The sequence below is a fragment of the Tinamus guttatus genome, unplaced genomic scaffold (assembly GCF_059628265.1).
Source record: "Tinamus guttatus ecotype Peru unplaced genomic scaffold, ASM5962826v1 Tinamus_guttatus_pri_ptg000323l, whole genome shotgun sequence".
In the NCBI taxonomy this organism is placed as follows: Eukaryota; Metazoa; Chordata; class Aves; order Tinamiformes; family Tinamidae; genus Tinamus; species Tinamus guttatus.
Window position 1 is genome coordinate 443702 of NW_028288857.1, and position 23725 is coordinate 467426.

At 40.5% G+C, this 23725-nt stretch overlaps 1 protein-coding gene across 2 annotated transcripts in view; it reads right to left on the reverse strand.

Annotated features, from left to right (window-relative positions):
- RANBP10 (RAN binding protein 10) overlaps positions 1-23725 on the reverse strand; it is a 47981-nt gene that overhangs the window by 14512 nt on the left and 9744 nt on the right. For both annotated transcript variants that reach the window (XM_088529061.1, XM_088529060.1), the window contains exons 3-6: positions 19452-19504; positions 13312-13479; positions 6964-6986; positions 473-657 (exon numbers count right to left, since the gene is read on the reverse strand). In XM_088529061.1, the coding sequence (XP_088385187.1) occupies positions 473-657; positions 6964-6986; positions 13312-13479; positions 19452-19504 (429 nt within the window). The remainder of the gene's footprint in view (positions 1-472; positions 658-6963; positions 6987-13311; positions 13480-19451; positions 19505-23725) is intronic.

Below are 23725 nucleotides of genomic sequence, written 5' to 3' on the forward strand. Positions count from 1 at the left end.
TGCCCAGAGATGCATTCAGGATTTAGAAGTGTAGGAAGTGGCACAATTGTGTTTTCACTTTGGCTTGGTCTGTGAGCCTTTGACTTAGGCTATTCTTTGTTCTTGCATTTCTGCATCCAACTAACTTAGGTCACGACTTCTCGCAATAATACAGTTTTTTTACAGTTTCCTCTCCACTCCCCCTTTCCCAGCGCATTATCTCAGATTGCGTGGTCTCTCATTCCTGCAAGATTTTGTGTAGTCATTGGCTGAAAGCTTCTCCCATATCCTTTAGAATTTTATACAGTAGTCATCTACGCAGAAAAGACAATTAAATAGCAAAACAGGCTAAAGCAATGCATATTACATTTAAGCAAAATGCACCCATTGGTATTTTTTTGCCCTAAGAAATTCTAAATATACATAGGAAAAAAAAAAAAGCACATAAAGCCTAACACAACACAAGAAGCTGGACAGCAATGCAAAGACTTACTTCTGCAGCATGGCTTGCCACTCGCCTAGTCTGTCTCCTATGGGAAACCGCTTAATGGTGCTTTGAATCTTTGCTCGCCACTCCCTCATGTAGTCCTCAATGTCAAACACAAACGGCTGCTGCCCAAAGTTGGCATCGACTATCTCTCCTGGAGTCTGCAGACCCACTGTGGGGTAGAGATTTGACTGTGAAAAAAAAAAAAAAAGAAAAAAAGAAAGGAAGAAAGGAATTTACATTAATCCTCAGCTTTCTCTTTCCTGGTTTCACCTATGTGGCTTAGTTAGACAAAAGAGCTATTCTTTAAACTGAAACAAGTGATAGAAAAGAGGAGGCAACAGCGCTCATACAGGTAAGTCTTTGGGCAGGTAGCCCATGACAGATCACACAGTTATTAAAACTTACTGCATAGAATGAGAACACTGGGCTAAGTCCTGTGGCATATTGTGATCTGTGTTACACATGCTGCCTGTGGCATGTCCACTTTCTGGTTTATTTTCCTGCTATTCCTGTAACATTTCAACAGCCAGTAAATAAAAATAATAAGAAGAAGAATATAAAAAAGACGGAGCCATGATTTCAATCATCAGGTCTAAGTGTTCTCCACTGCTTCAGCGGAGCTCTTGTACTCCTTGACAGGAAGCTGCTATCAAAATAATATACATCTGGGATAAAAAGGGAACGGAGACTAGTTGAGCTGAAAGGTTATACCTTTGACAATCCTAAGACAAAAAGTCAAACACTGATAACTGAACTTCCTTTTTGTTTAAGAACACACTTATGGATACGGTTCGAAGATCTGAACTTCCCTGAAACATGGGGAAAGGAGAAAGGTTATCAGTGTGAAAATACCTCTATAATTTTGCCAATAGTTCAGTTTCCAAGATGACCTAACTGAAAATAGTTTGTCAAAATCTGCAGAGTTTCCCTGAATTCAGGCTATTTTAAGAGCAAGCACATGGATACAAATTGAAGCTTTGAGGGTTCCCTTTCTCCTGATATGGAGGAAATCTCTTTAAACAGCATCTTCCAAAAGTCACCTAACTTTTGTTCAGCACGCACTACTTTTCTGTTCACCATGCAGGTATACTTCAGTTATGTTATTATCCGCAGCATCTGCTGATTGCTGCTGCGGCTTGAGAAGAAACCTCCTCCCTGCCACACAAGAATTGCTTGGTGTTAGGCTTTTATACTTCACTCTAAAGTAAGTACTAGAGACTGCTATAGGTAGAAACAAGACACTGGGCAAAGCACGCTGATGAATCTAGTGAAATTAAATCTGGAAGATGCCTGGCTGAGGTGTCCTGCTCACAGCTGAGCTCCTGACAGATTTTGGATCAGTGGCAGATGTCTCTCGTTAGGTCAGAGCAGGAAGGACTTCTTTGGGTTTAGACTGTCATCCTAAAGAAAATCAGGAGGATTGGGACTTGGGTAGAGGCATACTAAGATGATCAGAGGCCCGAAGCACATGGTCTATGAGATGAGGCCGAGGGAACTGTATTTGTTTATCCTAGAGAAGAGAAGGCAAAATGGAAAATCTAGTTGAAGTCTTCCACTACCAAGAGAGACATTATAAAAAGACAGATATAGATTCTTCTCAGATGTTCAGTGAAGGGAAAAGAAACAAAGGGCTTAACTTGCAGTCTGAGAAATTCTGATGTTAGGAAGATATTCATTTTGTAGATGGTTAAGGACTGGAACAGTTTCGCAGAGAGACTGTGGCATATCTATCCTTGAAGATTTTCAAAACTCAGCTCAATAAGGTCCTAAACAAACTGCTCTGGCTTTGAAATTAGCCTCTCTCACACCAGATAGTTAGACTACATGATCTCCAAAAACTGATAATCTGAGAATCAAGAGTTTGGGAAAAAAAAAAATAAATAAAATAAAAATAAAAATAAAAAAATAAAAATAAAAATAAAAAAATAAAAATAAAAATAAAATAAAAATAAAAATAAAAATAAAAATAAAAATAAAATAAAATAAAATAAAATTAAAATAAAAAATAAAATAAAATAAAAATAATCTATCGCTACCAAGAATAAACACGCCACCAAGATCAAGGGGAAAAAACCTTCTCATTTTGGGAAAGCCACAACCCAACTGCTGAGCAGTTCCTTCCAGTCCTGGATTCTACAGGGATGTTCAGATACTCCTTCACATTAGTTCCCTCTTCTCCGCTTTAGAAGTGTATGGCTGGTAGCGCGTATTTCTGGAATCTCAAATATCAAAGGAAAATGAATCTACAAATACCGGCTGAGAAATGAAATAGTAAAATAGGATGACTGCTACTGAGTCAGCAGAACTCTTCCTCTCCCATTTGCAAGCCCAGGGAGCTGGTGGGTTAGCCATGTGTAAAGAAAACATGCATGACAAATGAGAAGCTACCAAAAGGTAACATCATATCTAAAGTCAGGCTCTCTCTTCTTTCAAATTCAGGTGACAAAACAGAAATATTTCTAATGAGGAATCAGATCTTTTCCACTACCCATACTTCAGACTTCTTAACTGTTTGGTATTATGAACACAGAAACTTCCAAAGCCATGAATCAGACCATAAAAATACTGAGGTGCTAGAAGGCAAAACCCCAAGCCCCAAAGCACTGCCTGTTTTGCAGACACTTCTCAATCTGTTTATCTTTGCAGGGAAAATGCCACCCCCAACTAGTCTCAGCTCATCTCAGGGTTTTTGCATACATGGCATGTGTCTTCTGCTTAGCAATGTCAGCAGCTGCCCAAACCACCACCACCTTGCCACATGCAAGGAGACACCTAGAACCTACCAGCTGATGCTCCTCCTGGCAAGTTCCTCAGACACACTTTCACAGCTACTTTAGAACCACCTCTTCCCTTTGATGCTGATGGCTCATTCCTCACATGCCCGGCTTCCTTTTGCCCTTTTTTTTTTTTTTTTTTTTTTAACTGTCTCCTCCTTTAGTGTCCCTGGAACCCCAGTCTGGGCTCTTTGACATTCTCTCTTTTTCAGGTTTCCTACTCTCCTCACATACTTGTTTCAGCAAAAAGCCAGGAGGCATAAACCTGAAATGGCCTTGCATAAATGAGGTAGATAGGCTTCAGTGTTTATTTAACTACTTGCAGATAGAACTGAATATCCCACAAAGATAAACTCTCTTCGTGGGATATTCAATTCTATCTGCAGGTAGTTACTTCTGTGTTAAGTTCAGCCTGTGCTAAGCTGAAATGCATTTTTTCAATCAATGTAAATAAATTCATATAATTGTAAACAGTTTTCAGAGAGAACTGAGAAAGTAAACAAGCTGAAATATGTTTCATTGAGTGTCAGAATTATCACAAGGAAATGTGACTTTCAATGTACAGTATCCATTTCAACTGCCTATTGGAAACGCATGTTGGGCAGCTCAAATCAGAGAACCTCCAGGTCATTCCAAGGTTACTCAGGGAAGACCACTTCTCCCATTCCCATTTGCATTTAAGTTTTAGACTCATTTATACCTTCTGCATGGCATTTGTTCTCTCGTCTTTACCTTGAAATGAACTGATACTGTGTTTCAGTCTGAATCGCAATGCTATAATAAAAGTACTACTTGTAAGTTTTATCCACTTCAAATTCCCTACTACATCAACACTTTTCAATACTTTACGATATCTGACTATCATCTTTATAATTAAACCAAAAGGCTAACCTGGGGTTGAGGTCCCCTCTCTAAAATCAGCAGTGTCCTTAACTGTCTTGAAGAAAACCAATAAGCCATGGTAAGGGAAGTGAGTGACACAGGAGTTTACAACAATGAGGAAAAAATGAAATAACTCAAGGGAAGGATATCGAAAAGGAAGATGAGAATGACAGAAGTTAGTGGCAGGCATCCTTAGGACGAAGCTGTTAGCAGAGCAACTTGGAGAGGACTAGCTCAAGTTCACAAGGCAATAGCTGGCATCCACAGTTAAGGGATGAAATGACCCAGCTAAGCTTCTTGCCCTCTTCCTGGAGACCACTTATCTCACAGTGTACAGTTCTCCACAGTAGGAGATCTATGGGGCATTCACTCTTATCTTTCCTGGCCCAGAAAAAAAAAAGAAAAAAAAAAAAAGAGTAAGATGGATTAGTTGCTGTGCTGCTGTAAAAACCAGAAGCAGAATTCCAAAGGGAAAAAAAAAACAGTGGAAACTGTACCTCTATATATTTGAACAAAACACACAGCAAGATCTTCCTCCTGCTTAACATAAAACATAATCTCCTCCCTATAGGACACGCGTGAACAAGTATTGCATCCTGCAAAGATTTTCTGGTAAGACCTAGACACAGAAGGATAAGGGGAGGGTCTGGACTCAAAAGGCCTTTAATTTAACCTCAGCACTGCCAGACCTTGGTAGTGCAGCAGCCCTTCTGTGTGTTCTGCTCCAGTGAATCTTCCTCAAACTATTTATAGTAAAAACTTAACATTGCTGTGAGCAGCCTACCAGGGGACATTACATTTATACATTAGTTCACTGTGTGCTAACTTCTGGATGAAAAAAATAAAGGACAGATATTTCAGTCTGCCAAAACTGCAGTGCACTACAGCAACACTTTAGATGTATTTCAGTTTATCTGACACTTAACTGACAAGAGAATAAATAATAATGACCTATTTATTACAACAAGAAGACTGCTCTCATCTCAGAAAAAAAGAGCAGTCCAGCTAAATGAGGAGATAACATGGTGAAAAAAAATAGAAGGAAGGTGATAAAATAGATTATCTGGGCTGAAAGTCTTTTAATGTAATCTCTATGCAGAGTAAAAAGGAAGAGCAATTAAAAGAAGGGGTGTAGTGCAGAAATCTCATCCTGGTACCAGGTGTAAGGCTGCCACAAGACTTTCCACACAAGGCTTGCCCTGATGAACAGATAAAATATTCTTCTACTTCATTTGGACCAAGTGAATAAAATATTTTGAAATAACCCATACAAATGGAACACTTCATGCAATATTAAAAAATGTCAAGGATGTTATCCCTTGAATTTCTAAGAACCATAATGGTCTGGGAGTCAGAACTGATGGGGATACAGAGAAGACCTGCCTTGGAGCCAAAGACCAAAACTGCTTGCCAGGAAGTACTTGCTTCATCAGCTCTAACACTTGAAATATATTCTGTCCTTTCTACAACATCAGAGTTGTTCCAATACAGCTTGTGATGTGTGAAATGAACAGTTCCACATTGCTCAAATTCTAAAACGACACTCAAAAGAAGGGGAGAACTTCTCAGACTATCAGGGTATCACAGACAACCTGAAGTCACAGAAAGGGCTTCTCTCTGCAAAGGCAAACTAAATTACTGGAACTCCTTTGGGAGAGACACCAAGTGGGCTATGGCAGAGACTTCTAAAGCCATAAATTACGTTGGAAAGTGAACAGAGGGTGTTATTCATTATTTCTCACAGCACACAAACTACACGCAACAAATAAAATTTTCACAGGAAATTTAAAAAGAAGGAAGAGCAAATATTTCCCACACAACAAAGTCGTCCATCAAGAAATTTGATCCCTGTGGAAGCCAAAAGCATAAATCAGTTTTGAAGACTATGCAAAGCTTCAACTCTGCAGAGGAAATTCATTTAGGGTTCTTAAATGCAGACAGGAGTACAACCTGGGGGCCAAGAAGTTCTCTGTGCCGCTGTAAGAGAAATGGACTCAGTGGATTGCTAAATACTTTGACTGTTTCTATTTTGTTTTTCCGAATACCTGCTCCTGCTATAGGATCCTTGGTCTAAGCAGGCCTTTGGTCTGAAAAAGAACTTTCTCCCTAATCCACTAGCTACTACTGAGAAAGCTGTGCTTTTCTAAGAGCCAACTGCATTGTTACATCTTGGTATAAACTGAGCAGGTTTAACTGCGTTCAAGAGGAATTCAGCATAGTGGCTGGTGAGTCAGAAGAACAACCATCAACCCTGAATGGATGCTGAATACATTGCTGTAACAATTCCAGGAGATGGCTACAGCTCATGGCAGGAGTCCAGTCAAAAACCATTGTCATGGTCAGCCCACCCCAAACTCCTTTCAAAGATATAGCCTTCCCTACAACTGCCTTGGAAAAGGAAGGCCTCCATTGCTGCAAAATTTGGACAAAAGAGCAAGAAGCAGACATAAATATCATAGGCATTTTTGTGTTTTCTGCTGACAGGACACGAGTGGTCAGCTACTTGAGCATCTGCTGAATTTCAAGTGAACGGCGTACTGCATTCCCCAGCGCCAAAGCTGTGTTTGGGAGACAGCAACGAAGGAATCCGTGCTTGCATTCCAGGAAATTCCAGGAAAAGGCGCAACATATTCCTACTGGTGGTGAGGAAGGACAGGAGGCCTGTGAGCAGCCTGCATACCTAGCTTTAGAACCACGAAATTTCAAAAAAGGAGGCACACTTTCATCCATATAATTCATTTGTACAGGGCATCAGACAAAATATATCACATCCCCAAACTCTTCCCCCTCCCTTCTATTTGCTTCCTTAGTTAAAATACTGAAAATAGGTGTACTTACAGGGAGGTCTGTAAAGGCTATACCTGTGGGGGGAAAAATATTAGAATTAAAAAGACAAAGGATTTTTTCCCTACTTGGCTACATCCTTAACATGCTACAAAAAGTCAGTACATTTTCACTAAATGAGCTCTGACCCTGCATTTCACCACCACTCATATTTATAAGCAGCTTCCCTCCCCAACCCTCTCCTCTGCAAGGATTTGCATGTGAGAAAAAAAAAAAAGATTCATGGAAAAGCCTGAATTTCTCAGATATGTCTTCTAGTATTCTGAGTTTACAAAAAGTAGCTCCTCTTTCTTTGCTTCTCTGCCTATTCCTGAAGTCAATTTTGAAGACTCAGTTTGGTTTTAGAAAGAGAACTCCTATAATGTTGTTTTCATTTGTTCTATAGCTACGTCTTCTTACCAGCCAGAAATAAATACAAGTAAAATCAAATATTTTCCATTACTACTGGGAGTTGGCCTTGCAACAAGACGAAGCTGCAGGTTAAAATACTTTCTGAGAAATAATGTGCAAAGAATACCTTCATCCTCAGTTAAAATATAAGAAAGGAGGGGGAAAAAAAAGTGTATGGTTTCACTTTTTTTATTTGTGTTTGACATAGTAGAAAAGAGGTATCACATACATAGAGGCAGATGCCTAAAGCTGATAAAAAATTTGCAGCCAGAGGTCCCAGAAAACACTCACAGCTACCAATATAACTAGGGCACCTACTGGGAGTTTGCAGAACTCTCACACGAGGCTGGGGGCATTGCCTGATTTGCAAACTTTTTCATTCAACTTAGATGTAAGCCACCACTTAAAATGACTGTGCCTTGCCTCGCTTCTCCATGGTGGGTGTCCTGACATCCACCTTACATTGAATTCAGCAGCTGAGCAGCAGTATGGGGTGAGGCAGATCACTCACCTTGCCCCAAGGCAACCCCAAGCAAATGTACCAGCAACAACAGCTGCTTTCAGCAAGATCTATTGCCACTAAACTAAATGCTGCTCTGGACACAAAGACTCAACAACTAATATTAATCACAGAATCACAGACCTCTGGAGATCATCTAGCCCAACCCAGCCTGCACTAGCAGAGGTCACCTAGAGCACGCTGCACAGGTAAGAAAGATTGGGTCCCTGGCAAAGCAAGAAAGGGTAATTGAGATTGGAGTGTATCAGATGGCTACGCCCTGCTGTAAAGGTGTAAAATGGCAGGAATCCTCAAAGGGCAGTAAAAACCACCCTGCAAAGGGCAGTAACAACCACCTACAGCCACTGAGTAACCACCATCTTAGAGTTACTCTCATGGACAGCATTGGGGAAACTGTTGCAATGCATTTTTCACCTTATCAGGTTAAGCCTAGGTAATGCTTTAAATTAACATTTTAGAAATCCCAGTCCCACAAACGTGTTCTAATCAATTCCTCCTGCCCCAATCAGGGGAAGGCTGGCATCCTCACCAATATAACCATCCACTCCACCTCACTCCGGAATCCATTTTGTGCTGCACTGAGAGGCACTCTAGCCTGCACAGAAGCAAGAGCATAACATTTCTTGGTTTTAAGACTTATAGAGCACTGCTTAGCCTGAGTCCAAGTGCTGCTACATACCATCACCAAATAAGCCTGAAATTATAGCTTAAATTAATTTTTAAGAGGCAAATAATCACCATTTGAAAAAGAGCAGATCAGGGTGGTTGAGGTCCCTCATGAGAACCAGGGCCTGTGATCATGAGGCTACTTCCAGCAGCTCCAAAAGCCTCATCCACTTCCTCTTCCTGGTCAGGTGGTCTGTAGCAAACACCCACCACAGTGTCACCCATGTTAGCCTGCCCTTTAATCCTCATCCACATGCGCCCAACCTGCGCTTCATCTACCCTTGGGCAGAGCTCCATAGATTCCCGTTGCTCCCTCATACAAACAGCAACTCCACCATCTTGTCAACCTGGCCTATTTGTCCTATCAAACATTCCAGTCGTGAGCTATCCCACCATGTCTCAGCAATTGCAATGAGATCATGGTCCTGTAACTGCACACAGACCCCTAATGCTTCCTGTTCATTTCCCATGCTTTGTGCATTGGCATACAGGTATTTCCCAGGAAGGGTGCAAGAGGACCTTCCACAATAATGTTGCAAATGCTTCTCAACAGCTGCATGAACCCAATGGAGGCATCTCATTTTGAGCTTTGTTTTGCTGTCTACCCTGCCTCTGTAACTCTCCTTGCCTCATCTTTCCTGGTTTAAAGCCTTACTTACCAGGCCGGCCAACCTAATGGCAAAGATGTGTGCCCCTCTTAGTGAGGTGGATCTCATCTCTCCTCATTGGTTCTCACTCTTCAAAACTGGGTCTGAGGGTTGTAGAAACCTAAACCCTGTTGTACACACTAGCAGTGCTGCCTGTTGTTAATTTATACAACCTGTTTTCTTCTCCTTCCATCCTTACCCCTCCCCAGCAGGGTTGAGGAGAAAATGACCTAGGCTCCCAGACCCTTTATGATTACCCCCACAGTTCTGAAAGCTTCTTTGATGGTTTCCAATTTGCCCTTGACATTAATAGTGCCCACATGGAAGAGCAGCAGATAGTAATAGTTATGCACAGGGACAAACCTTGGCAGTCTGTATGACATTTCTCTCCATCTCTCTTAATTCACTCTTGCAACACATCTAGCAACGTATCATCTTTTCTGTGGCCATGACTTTGCATAAAACTTGTCAAAAAGTGTTGTCTACATCCAGAAGAAGATATTCAAGAATTTCATAAAACAGAGAGTTAAGACTGTGATCCCCGTGGCTACAAACAAAATGCAAGACCTAGCTCCAACCAGAACACCCCAAATTTGCAATGGCCAAGCCCACAGTTCTTATCTAGTGCTCCTGATTGATCTGATTATATGAAAGAATATGGAGACAATGAGAGGCCATGGATAAGAAACCAGAGAAAACCAAAAAAAAAGAGGGGAGAGTCTAAACAACTGATGAAAGAAAAAAAAAGCTGAAGAGAATACTATCCTGCTCTATTCTTTAGGGAAAGGATAATGCCTAACGTTTTCCTTTAAAGACACATTCAAATGCCCAGAGGCAGGGCACCGAAATCCAGTTTTAAAACTAACTGGCATCACAAAGCAGCTTTTTGACTTCATACATATTTTTGATACCTATAGCAAAGTTACACAATGACCTCTTTTCCTGACAGAGGATACATACAGTTAAAGATGTTGTGTCAGGGAACACAAAGGAAAAGCACATTCATCCCCTTTCTCATAAACCTTGGGTTTACACAATACAGAAATGAGATTCTCTGTTTAGCGTTAAGTATCACAAAATGTTCAAGATCTTCATGGAGCTACTTCTACTTGTGCAGAAAGGATCTTGACTTCCAAGCTTCCATGTAAATCACTGTTCTTGTCTCCATCCGGTCTTCAATTCCCTGCTGATGCATCTCATCCCTCCTCTCACATTTACTCTGACAGTGAGAATCTCTGTCACAGCCAGGCAACCGCTATCTGTGGTTACGCAGAGCTCAGAACGCTCTCATCAGCACTGAACGAGACACACTTCCTTTTCTTGAAGCCTGTGTTTCTCTATTAGTGGCCAAATTATACACTTTTGGCCCTTAGCAACAGTCTTTTTGTCTGAAGTTTTCATTTTGACTTTGCAAGACAACATTAAAACATTCTGGCAGCAGTCAGCACAGCAGTGGCTGAGAGCCTGCTACTCCCCAGTACTTCGATCACACTTTTTTCTCCACACATCATCTCTTCTCTCTGAGTATAATCATGGTGCTGCTACAGCTAGAGGAGGAGTTGGTAAATGAATGAGCCAGTCTTGAAAGTTCAGGACCCATAATTCAGGACTCCCACCCATAATTTTCTCATACATTTCTCACACCAGTACGTCTGAAAGGCCCAAAAGGAGGATACCCAGGACACAATGAGGCTGATAATCCACTGTTGTTCTGTAGGCAGAGTATAATACAATTGCCTGTCTTTCCTACTCCTTCACACAGGCCTTGTTCACAGCTGGGCAAGCATCAGTTTTCCACCAAAGAGAAAACTTTTAGAAGAAAATGAGCACTAAAGATTAGGAAAGGAAGACTAAGCTTTTCCACTGGGGCAAACACCTCCAAATGTCCTGAACAAAACAAAACACTGGGAAGAACCTGAGACAAAGAATGAGGACACTGTAATAATGAAAAGTAATACAAAAGTCACTGAACTGTTCTGTTTTGCTACACCTGTCTAGACACCATGGTTTTAATGTGGCTTACATGGTTTAAACAATAGCATGGATTAAAAGCAAAACAAGTGCCATCATTCTCAGAGGATTTCAGCTGATACCGTCTCTGCAAACTCCTGGCAACTAAAAGGGTATTCTATTTCAAATGAGCAAATTGTACGCATTAAATAGAAGACCTGGCTTCTTCTTGGCTAGTGTGCTTTCATTGTGAAGGAGAGAAACAGCACTGTCAGGCTAAAAAACTGCAAAGCTGGAAATCCACCCACCCAAAGGAAAACATCCAAAGTGAGTGGCATAGCACAAACAACTACACAAACTCAAAATCAAGGAGAAGAACTAAAAGGAGAGATTTTGTGAAATCTCTTTGACTATTTCAGCAATCTTAATTACTGCTGCATGGTGAACTGGTCTCACTCCTAAGCAACAGCTCCTGTTCTACTTCACCAGCTGTTGCTTTCACACCTTCTGGTCTTCTCAGGACTGATGAGGTCAATGCCCACAGATTGTGAGTTAAATTTAAAATCATCCAGCTATTAAAAAACTGGGCAATTCACTAATACACAGACTACAAAAGACTCCTCATCCTTTGTGATGGGTCTTGTTAGCTGATAAGAGAGAATTCCTCATCAGGAGTCCTCTAGCATTACATCTGATCTGGCTGACAAATAACTGTAACTTCAGAAAAGAAGCCAGATTCTTACAGAAACATTCTCAATTCTGAGTAACACCCCATGGGGCTTCTAATGAAGGTTCCATTTATGATACCAGAATATTACGATACCAGAATATCCTACCAATTAAAGGATGGCAGAATTTTTTTTTTCTTCCATTCAGGGCTTGAGACCTCTTGACCTGCTGGAAAGCATGAGAACTATTTGCTGAATTCACTATTACCAAATCAACATAAAAAGTTTCTGGGAACCCATGTGCCTCATTTCTAATCAACCATTTCCTCACCTATTAACAAATCGGAGGAAAACTGAAAAACATTCTCCAAAGAAATTCTGCCTGTGTGAGCTTGAGGCCTTCTTGCATCTGCCTCTAAAGAAGGAATTTTATTGATATGAGGGGAAAAAAAGGCTCCCATCTCAGATTGCATGACTTCTTCCTTCTTCCACCAAGATCTCACCAAAACTTACACAGTCTTGAGGCTGCACACACTGCTCTGCAGCCCCACTCCTTCCCACTCAGCTACTCAAAAAAAGCTTTTTTTTTTTTTTTCTGATGAAGGTTTTGACTGGTATTTTTCTACCAGCGTCTTCATCTCAAATTCAATCAAGCAGAATTGATGCAGCAAGGAGAAGCAAAGGAAAGCAGTGCTTTTCCCCTACCCAACAAAATGAATTCCTGCTCAGAAAGCGAAATGATCTCATCATATATACTCTAGGGACCAAACAAATGACGGAATTAATCAGGAGTGGGATGGAGAGGTTCATCCACAAGGAAAATACTTTTCAGATGCAAATGGCTGTAACTTAATATTTTAGTCAAATCAGATACAACGGATGCCTCAAAAACATCTGTGAGATATTTATTTGGGTAAAATCTGAAATTCCTTAACTTCTTAGGAAATACTGAGATGACTGTAGAATGAACCGAATTATAGATCAGTGCTTCAGATTAATTCAGTATGAGATGTCTTATACTGTAGCTAATGTGTAGCTTTCAGGTTATTTGGACCAATGAGTTAGTTAAGGCTCAAAGAAGTCCATTTAAACAAATCTATTTAAAAAAGTGAAAAGCCACTGAGTGACCCAGCAGCTTTGTAGTTAGTTCTAAATGAGTTTCCCACTTCTGTACTACCCTGCTCCCAGGCATTAACTGTATTATCCAACTCTACCACTAGCTGGAAAGGACCAGAGAAAAAGGAGCAGAAGCTGGGAATGCAATCGTAACTTAGTTAAAGAAACCGAGCAGTTCAGAAATCACTTTACATGCTAGAAATATTCATGTCTTGGAGGCACCTTAAAATTCCTGACTTTTGCTGAGTGTTGTTTTGTCTTCCTTTTCTTAAGTCTTACCCACAAATGTAGGACAACAGTTGAAACACATGTGAAGTAGTAGAGTAAACAGCAGAGAAAGCAGGGCAGGAGCCTCATTCTGCTAGGAACACCTTTCTCTGCTTACCTAAACTATGGCCATTTTTCGTGTAGAAGCAGGTGTTGTTGATAAGGTTGACACAGCAGCCAATCACATCTCCAGTTGTGAACGTAGGGCCGTAGGGCTGCCCTGTCCCCGAAGAACAGAAAGAGTGGCCATCATCACCGTGATACCCATAGGAATGCTTATCCCACCCTGCAGAAAGAAAAAAAGAACTTGTCAATGATGAAGATAGTTTAGAAAAGTGACAGCTCTCAGGACACAACTTTCTAACAGGAAATTTGAGATTGTGACTACCACCTCCAAGTCATTCCAAGATGGAACGGAGACTGAAAACATTAATTTTCCTAGACTAGTAACTGAAAAGAAATTAATTTTCATCAATCATAAGACATCATGGATGTTTCAACTTCATTTATCAAAAATAATAAAAAGAATAAATTGCCCTAAAGACATTTTGAAAATACAAAGAGTTCTTGTTTAAAAAAAATCCTTTTCAGATTCATCTAGCATGGGGTAAAACAAGCTCCTCTTTGCAAAACATTTGTGCTTCCCACTGAGAGAATCTCCCAGAAAAAAAACATTAAAAAAAAAAATCTCAGAGAACTACAGCTGTGTCTGCAAGCACAGCTCACAGGTATAACAGAAAGGTTAGGGGTAATCTTTGCATTCACAGATTCTTATTTCCCTTCCAGCAGTTTATATAAAGATTTTTGGGTCTCCCTTGGGCAATGACAGCTCCCTTTCTGTAGACACCTTAGAACATAACTATGAATGGTCAACTGGAACTTCCTACAATAGTCAGTTCTTACACCAGTATCTTTATTTCTTGGGTCAGTTAACACTGTGCCTGACTCCAGTAACACTGGGGTAAAAGCTGGGATCAGTGATTGCTCCCTACCTTCTTGTCCCATCTACATACCACAGTAATTCCATTATTCCGAGTTCTGTATTTTGCTCTATTCTACCGCAATTATATTCCAAATTCTTTTGTGTGCTTCCTGTGTTTAGTCTGCCATCCTGCTGCTCCTTCTGCAGAGAACATGAGTTCAGGAAAAAAAAAATGCAAAACGTGGACAGCCCAATGTGGTTAAAATGTGCTAGAATTACTCGTGGATACAGCAAACTCGGGAATTCAACATTCAGAGAGATCTATGCTGAGCACTCATTTATCATGTTAAAGGAGAGACTAGTAATGCCCAGTAAGCTTGGAAAAGAGGATTGCTGCAGTAAGTGAGAGGCAGAGACCTCCAAGTGCCTGTTCTGCCACTCCGCAGGGTTAAGATGGCAGACACTTAGCCAAGCTGGGATTTCACTGTGGACACATGGAACGTTTCCTACCTATACTCACTCCAAGGGAGAAGCATTCCACTATAGCTTAGGCTATTTATTCAAAGTCATCTGTATATGGTGCACAAGTTACTGCAAAGGGCAGGGCCTTGTTCAAAAAATAAATTCACTGTCAACCTGACCTCCAATTACGAAAACCGAAAACATTTTCTAAAGAGGCAAGTGAGGTCAATATTTGGCCACAGTTCCTCAGGATGGAAGTTCCTCAGGATGAACTTCAAGTTATTTGATTTGCAAACTTGGATGTTGTCTCACTGTTATAGCCCAAATAATGTCTCTGAAAGCTGCAGCCAAAAGGATCAGTAAGTCCAAGCTGAAGTACTGCGGTACCTTCAGTCAGAGTTTGCAAGACCATTTTCCAGGATAGGTCCTGGTGACTGCTCTGCATGGAGCTCTTTATAGTATATCTTCAGATTTTGTCTATACCTAGTTTTTTTTCTCTTGTGTACATGACAAAGAAACACTTCTTACTTTTCTCCCATGCCTACTCTTGTCTAGCGTTTGCCTTCCTCTTCCCATTCCTCCAAGCTGCAAGCCTATCTTCCCACAGCTTCCCAGGGCAAGTAATAAACACAACAAGCTGAAGGCGGACAATAACTTGCACAAACACATTGAAATAAACCAAACCAAATATTTTTAATAAGATTTATTGAATCCAAAGAAGAGCAGAAACAGATATACCAACGATGTGATTGTACAATACTTAAGGGAACGGGATATTAAAGGTGGAGTGAAACACAGAGGCCACAGTCGCTGCTGGGCCACACACTGACTAGAGGCAGGGTGATTTCCATGCGTTGAGCTGTGCGTCCTGCTATTGCTTGACCAACTCGGGGGCTTTGGCAGAAGCAGACAAAGGGACTGCCACAGAAAAACAGAGGAGGGAGGAAGGCTCCTGCAATATCCTCATACTGACTGCATATGTTCTCAACACCTCAGACTTCTACTGGCGAGCAAAGCTGCTGAAATCTAAAGCTAGTCCTGGCCCTGCTGCAAGACTTCTGAAGAACACTCCATCCTTCGCAAGACCATCTACATTTGCCTCCCTGTCTTTGATGGGGATTCAACTTCCAAGCTTTCATAACCCTGCATATTCTTATCCATGACATCCATTTAACAGTTTCTATGCTCTCAGGGGTCATACACAAGTACCAAAATTGGGCAGAATAACAGAACTTGAACTGGTCCTTTCCAAATTGGATAGATAAGGTCCTGCTTTGCTGTGCAAGAGGGACCTGCTCTGTGCAGATCCACTGGGGTCACTAAATGCTTTTTTTCCGTGACTGAGAACAGGATGTCACTGCTCAGAGTTGCTTCTACAGTCTCCAGAACAAAGCAATCCCAAGTAGGGGTTAGTGCCTGAGAGGCTAAGAAAATAAGAATAAATGTGGGGAAGAAACAACTGTTTCTTCACACTAGAGACAACGGCTCCTCTAGTGACAACTCAACTACCTTGAGCAAAAAGCACATTCTTTCTCCTAGCAAAGAAAAGGATGAGCACATCCCTGGGCTCCTATAGCCTTAGAAGCTAAATGCCCGTCCTCCCAAGAAGTAACTGGCTGCAACACCTTATCTGTAGTTCAGTTTTACAGCTTTTCTGCCATACCACGTGAAGCTGCACTAAGTCAGACACTTGGGGGACAGCAAGTGTACAGGCTTGTTTCTTTTCATCCCATCATACCTCACAGTCAAATCAACTTGTGTAGGCCAGCTTACAAAACACCTGATGCTTACCAGCTACAGCAATATATGCTGTAGATATGGGGACACAGGAATAGAAGAGGAATAGTCCTAGGAATAGGCTGGAACAGCTGTCAAACAGGCTTGCATAGAAGGAAGTACAGTCACAACAGCAGCTGCAGCACAGCAAAAGGCCCAGGGAGCAGGAAAAAACAATACCCTGATTTTTTAACCGGGCACCTTCTTTATCATAACAGCTCCCACTTCTTTAAATGGAAAGTTATAGACTTTAAATGCTGTAGAAGCCCAAGTGCTGCACTGCAGGATCAATGTGCACACAGAAATCAAAACCTCCTTTACTTTTCAGAAGGACAAGCTTCTGAAAGCAGAGACTGGACACAAACACAGCTCCTGTAGTACTAAACCGAACCATGGGCCAGATAATGGTGCAACTGCTAAAGAGACAAGGCTTAAGCCAAATATTCATGGCAGAAAGAGTAACTGCGGCAAATATTCAAACAAAAACACCAACATGAAACCACAACACCTTCCATTAATAAAAGGCAGCAATAAAAATTCAGTGACCCAGTGATCAAAAGGAGAGTAAGACAGACAAGTGAAAAAGCCTGCAAATGCTTGGAGGATCCAGCAGAACATGGGTGCTTATAAGCAGTCCATGATACATTGCAAAGTCTAACAGCATAAAGTCATACTACCTAAAGTATTTTTCAGATTTAAAATTTTACAAAATTTCTTTTTAACAAAACTGATCTGACATGGTGATTTTAAATGAGATCCACAAGTCCTCCTGTTTGACTGCTACTAAATAGTAATTAGGCTTCAAAACACCACCAAATCACAGTCAGGGTTTATTTATTCAAAGTGACACTACCCATTGATTCAGAGAGAAGAGAAAAAAAAAAAAAAAAAGAAAAGGCAGTAGGCTGTGGATGGTGCAATATGGGCCATACTACATCAACAAGAATGGTCTGTTACACCTGCCACAGAAATTTGGTAATGGATCCATTTGACTATCATTACTTAGCATGTAGCTCACTGCAGAATGCAGTGACCAAGATAAAACCCTGCTTCCTTAAATGACTAAAGTCAGCAAGTGCTCCTAACTTACAGCCTGATGTAAGAAGCTATGGCAGAGAACTGCAATATACTGAAAATCTTTTGCCAGAGTCAGAAAAAGATCCAGTCTCTGTTATATGGAAGGGATTGAGGCACATTACAAGCCATTTACAGGCTTTAACGAGCACAATCCAAGCAAAGCACAGCTACAAAATGGGAGGTCTCTATCGACAAAGGCAACGTTCAGCAATTGTCCAGCACGACTAGGTCATCATTGTACTACTACATCTATTAATTCCCCAACATGCTACACTAGAGGGGCATGGAAAACAATGTAAGGAAGAGACAAAAGAAAGTGTCAGTCTAGCAATTTTGCCATTTATCTATTAAACGACAGGCCTCAAACCTCCTCATGTTAAATAACTCACATTTGTGTTTATATGCCAGCTGTTAGCTGGTGGGTCAGCTTAGAACATAGCTAATAGTGTGTCAGGGCTAGCTGCACTCAAGAGTAGGTCACATGAAGGGCGGGCTTGATCATCCCTTCCACCATGGCTCTCGACACCGAGTGTCACACAATCTAAGGTTATCGGTGCCATTCCTCCACACACCATGTTGACTTGCACCGTATCAGCTCTTAGCAGAAAACTTCTGTTTTAAAACATGTCCCACCTAAATAAGCTGGATCCAGCTGCGTACAAGATAACCACATTATGGGAGGAGTGGAGTCCCACACCTCATGAGTGGAGCACAGGGCTGCATGGGGACACTGGGTTGGGCTGCCAGTGTGTATGGCAGGCAAGAGAAATAGATTGCACACGTGAAGCAATAGGTTCACATGATCAAATTCACACAGCTCACTGAGAAATAAGCAGCGCACAATCTGATACCTTAAGTTCACTTTGTATTTTATTTCATCCAGGGGAAAAAAAAAAAAAATCACTTTCATCACACACATTCAGCCCCATACAGCTTGTGGGCTCTAAACCTAGAGAGCAACTGCCTGGACAAAATGTTTTCCTTTTATAGCCAGATAACTCCCCTTTTCCATAGTCAGGCACTTAAAACCTGGGAAGAGCAAATCAAGTTAGACTCCTGTGTCATGTTACACAACCCTCTCCAGAGTACAAAGCTGTCAAAATGGTTGGGAGGACTGGGCAGACAGGGCAGGGGGCAGATGAGGAAGGAAGAAAAGTCTGAAAATTGTCTGAAAAGTCTGAAAATTCTATACCTGCTGATACTGGATCATCTTGCTCTAGGATGTCTAAACCTTTCTGAAACCAGGTATCATTGCTTAAGAAAACTGGCAATGCTTTGCCCCTCTCCTCCACCGATTTGCTCTAGTTCTCAGCAGATGAAGATCCATGGCCCTAGTTTCCCCTCCAATGAGTACAAGTACCAATTCTGAAGCAAATTATTAGCAAAAGAGGAAAAAAAGAAGTTGCTGCTATAGAAGTCACTACAGTGACCCAAATCTAGATCCAAATTATCTCTATTCAATTTATTAAATAAACCTTAAAACAATACTTTGCAAATTACTTTTTAAAAAAGGTGCTTAACGAACTTCTAAGTTATGCTACAAGCAAATATTTCCAAAAGCGAAAAGTTAAGTGGAAATTGCACTCCAGCACACATCTTTTTTTCAGAATTAGGAAAAAAAGAGAGAAGAAAAATATGACAGGCCAATTTGCCTGTCACTTTAAGATTTATTCATATAGATAGGTCAAATAGAACTATATGTTAAGTATCAAAATATTTTGCTGCTTATTTTTCAAGCACAAGCAGCTTGTTTGTCTGAAAGTTCATTATCTTCTTAGCCTTCATCCATTTGTTTAGTGTTAATTTCTGTTATCTGCTAAAATCATGGCTACTTTAAAAACACTAGCATAAGTCATTTCAGTATTATACTCCAGCCTGAAACTCCCAGATATTAGACATTTATAGTCATGGTATTATATTAATAGAAACAAACATTCTTTAATTCAAATACATAAATTAAAGTCTTTCTTTCAAATGAGCATGCAAGCCAGACGCCAAAACAAGTCTTAGGATTAACTTACCAGGAAGCCTGTTCATGTTGACTCCTTGAGCAGAAAGTCCTATTCCCATGTACCTTCAAGAAAAAAAACAAAATATCAGTCAAGCATAGAATGGCCAAGTCACAAGACTTCCTGCAGCAGAAGTACAGGGATAGGGGACAGTAGGAAGGAGGAAACTATTTCATGTAAGAACACAGAAGTAACTAAAGATTTTTCATTGTGCTTTTTTTCCCTCGAATCAAAGACAAAACACCACAGCAGTCTAATCTATTTTACTTTTATTCTACTTGCTAATTTCTGTTTGCTAACTGGTCCGCCAATTCCTATAACAATCATGCCAGCAGATGTTATAGGAATTATGTTATAGGTGGATGTTGTTATCACAAAGATCTTGTGCAGGTGAACAAAATCAACTAAATAAAGCTCAGTGGTTGTTGCCCCTCTGGATTATGTTGTCTCCTTGAATGAGCTAGCAGACAGTAATGAAAAAGAAAGGACTGGAAAACAACCGGCAACTAAATGCCTGTTTTCATGTACCAGGAAAACATAAGTATCTATAGGTGATTAACAAAAGAGCAAACAAAATACATCAGACATTATTCAAAAAAAAAATCCATAAAGCTTTGCATATTCCTTCCAGAAGCTGCTAGCCATGGATGCATTGGACAGCGCAACTGTACAGCAGACAAGAGGAAAATAGTGTTCTCCATTTTGTTCTCTATTCCCTCTCTCCTAATTTCTAGCATTCCATTTATTTTTTGACTGTGGATGTGCAGCGAGCTGATTTTTTCACACAACTATCAAGTGTAACTGAAAGATCTTGTCCCTACACTCTCAGAAGCAGCTCGGAGACCTCTTTTTTGCATCAGGTTTGCATTGCTTCTTCTAGGTTACATTAATCTTTCCTGCAGGTATCCAGTTTAGCATCATTAGCAAAAGTTATCACCTCACTCTTACCTTCACTTCCAGGTCATTTATTAATGCAGCAAACAGTAGAAGCTTAGTACATACACATCCCTGCAGGAATCCATTGGTGAACAGCTTTGGCTGCAAGGAGGAGCAGGGGCATCGCATGGCACACCAGGGCCATTCACTTCTCTGTCATTTCCCACCTGTTAGCTAATCTCTTAACTATTATTTAACCACACAAGTACCTTCTGTTTATCCCAAGATTCCTCAGCTCCCTTAAGAATTGTTTAGGATGGACCTTGTCAAAAAGCTTTTGCAAATCCAAGCAGACTAAATTTCATCTACACACGCATTCACCGTGAGTCTAAGTCATGGCCCCTCTCTCTGCCAAGACCACCCTCTACAACACACTCTTTTTCTTAGCTTTCTTGGTCTGTATTTCTCTTTATATCCCCTGGAACTTCAGGAACTAGTGTGTTTCAGCTAGCTTCCATATTTTTAGGTCAGTCGTCTCTGAAATTCAGCAAAACTACAGTTGACGGAAGGAGGGGAACAGCTTATGCAAAGCAGTTAAAAATTTTCATCCAAAAACATATATGTTTACCTGATTTGATTCTAAAAATTTCTTTAATATATAACACCATATCTTTATAATCACAGCCAACATTCTTTCTTGCACACTTCCCATCTTAGTAGTACAATCTTCCTGATTTCAAACATTTGAAACATAGGTCTGTAATGTTTTAAATGAAGAAAGTCCCCTCTCTAAATACACACATTTTCAAACGCATCGCAGCTCACAAAGGATCTGAATCCTTCCTCCTCAGCCTATTTCCTCAACAACATGCTACAAACCTTCCTCATCTCTGTGGGACTCTAGAAAGAACAAAGGGAGGGGGAAAAAAAAATGCAACTGCTACAGCAGAGGTCACAGATTTCAGCTTTCTACGCAACAGTCAAAGTTTGGCACATGGAACCTTTCTCCTGCTCTTCCCTATGTTTTCAGGATCACATGGACCACAGAAATTATCCAAAATGACAAAGAAAGTTATTTCACAGGAGTGACAATATTTCATTAAAATACAGAGGCAGTTTTAAGTGTTATGCAGTCATTTAAGTGCAAAAGTTCCTTGACGGCTGCATTGGGTTTCTCTGCATTTTAACAAAGGGAAATTCTGTTTGGGCACAATAACTCAATTAAGAATTCTAGTATTTAATCGTAATGTATTAATCTTCTTAAATGATTTAGATGAAAATGGTTTAACTTTTTGACATGCAGACTTTGGGTTGTCTTGGACAGTACAACACTTGTCCGAGAACTTTCCTATCATCACAGCTCCACAGCTTCACAGCTTTTCAATTCCCAGTACTATGTTTAAAACTGCAACCCTGCCTCAGAATCTCACAGGATTTCAGAGAAATCAGAGGAAAACACCACCAAGAACGAAAAATCCATCCATGTGACAAAACCCTGAGTCAAAAGAACAAACATAATACCCAGAGAACCTGCCAAAGAGTCAGTGTAAGAATTTTTTTTTGTCTAGTCTAAAGCTTCTTTATGCAATCAACCCTCAGAAAGCCTTGCAAGCTCAGCAGAAAAACTGAAAACAGACCTGCCCGACAGCAAGCGGCTAACACAGGAATGTGACCACTTGCATCCACCCAGCTTCTGAAGTGCAGGAAGAAAGAAAGCACTTCCTGGGCAATGGGGGGAAAGAAGGGAGGGAGGAAAACAACAGAACTTGCATATACTTATATTTGATATTCTTCAATGTAAAGGTTCCTGGAGCAAAAGCCATATCCTCAAGCACCTGGAAAGCACCCAGGACTTAGACAGCCTCGCCACATGCAAAATAAGGGCGGAGGAGAGAGGGTGCAGTTATTCCACAGGTATTACAGGACCCGAGCAGTACAGAGAGAAGCAGCCTCGGCTAAACCACACTTTAGCACACACACTCAGACACACCCTGGCCTCAACGTAAAGGGTGGTTAAAAAACACAGCCATCAAATGACTTGTTTTGCAGGCCACTACTTCTAATAAAGCAGCATTTCCTCCATCAGGTAGTGGACTAACAATATTGCTATTACAGGATACAAATTCCTGGAATTGCTATATTATTACATGGACCAGTCAAGACTACGTCATGCAGCTGAGTGACAAGTTAAATACGGATGCATTTCCTCACCCAGAAATGGATCTGTGATTCAAAGGCTTGCTGTGTCCTACAAGCATTTTTATTCCTTCATAAATGACAACCACACCTATCCAGGAGGAATGTGGTCCTCCCAGTCATCTTGCATCCTACTCTTTAGCACCTGTACAGTTAAGCCTAAAATAACCAGGCCAAATTACTAAACTAGATATTAATAATACATCCCATCACAATGACAGCATTTCAGAGGTTTTCACAATTTCTTTTGCAAAGTTTTTAAACTTTGAACTGTTGTCCTAGGTGGACCGAGAATTCATGCCAGGTTTAAAGAATGTGAAAAAAAAAAAAATGATACGCAATATACACTTACTCTCTGAAACTTTATATTCTTCCAAATGTGATGGGGGGGAAGGGGCAGGTTATTTCAGTGTACTGAAAAACAAGTCTAGTTTTATGCCTGTTTAAAAAAAAATAGCCACTGTACATAAAATACCAGATTCCAATCCTTTGACTCCTCAGTCAAACACCAAATATTTTGAAACTACATCACACCGGAATATAATGAATCTCTAAATGGAAGGGATACTGGTTTATACATGGATACTATGCTGTTCTGTAACAATGCTTCAGAAATAGCACTAAGTGGCTCCAGAAAGAATCCCAATTCCCCAAGCATAGGTCAGCAAAGACAAGTAATGCAAGATTGAAAAGAAACAGATAAAGGCAGGAAACAAGATTCTTAACAGGTTCTCAAAAGAGAAACATTCTGAGACAGAGAAGTCCATGGCATATTAGCCAGAAGAACATGATGAAGTTCTGAAAAACAAACGAGTGTTGGAGAAGGCAAGCAATCAGAACAAATTAGAGCCAGTAACATGATTACAAAACACATCATCTCAACCCATTTATGACTAAAAGCTGCCAAAACTACAGACAAAAAAAAAGAATAAAGGGTTTTTTTTCCCTTACACCAAGACAAGTATTAGATCCCCAGTTCCCTTACAATTTTAGACTCATGTTTAGAATCATGCCATAAAAAGAGACTACCATAAAATGAAGAACCTGTGTCTGTCAACCAGTAGGAAGGCCAAATCTGTCCCTTCTTTTTGATTCCTGAAGATAACTCATCCAGAGAATGATGATATACATCAACAATATATTTAGAAATAAAGAAAGAGAAGATAAAGATCAGAGATGACACTTAACTTGAGACCATTTAAGAAAAAAAATAA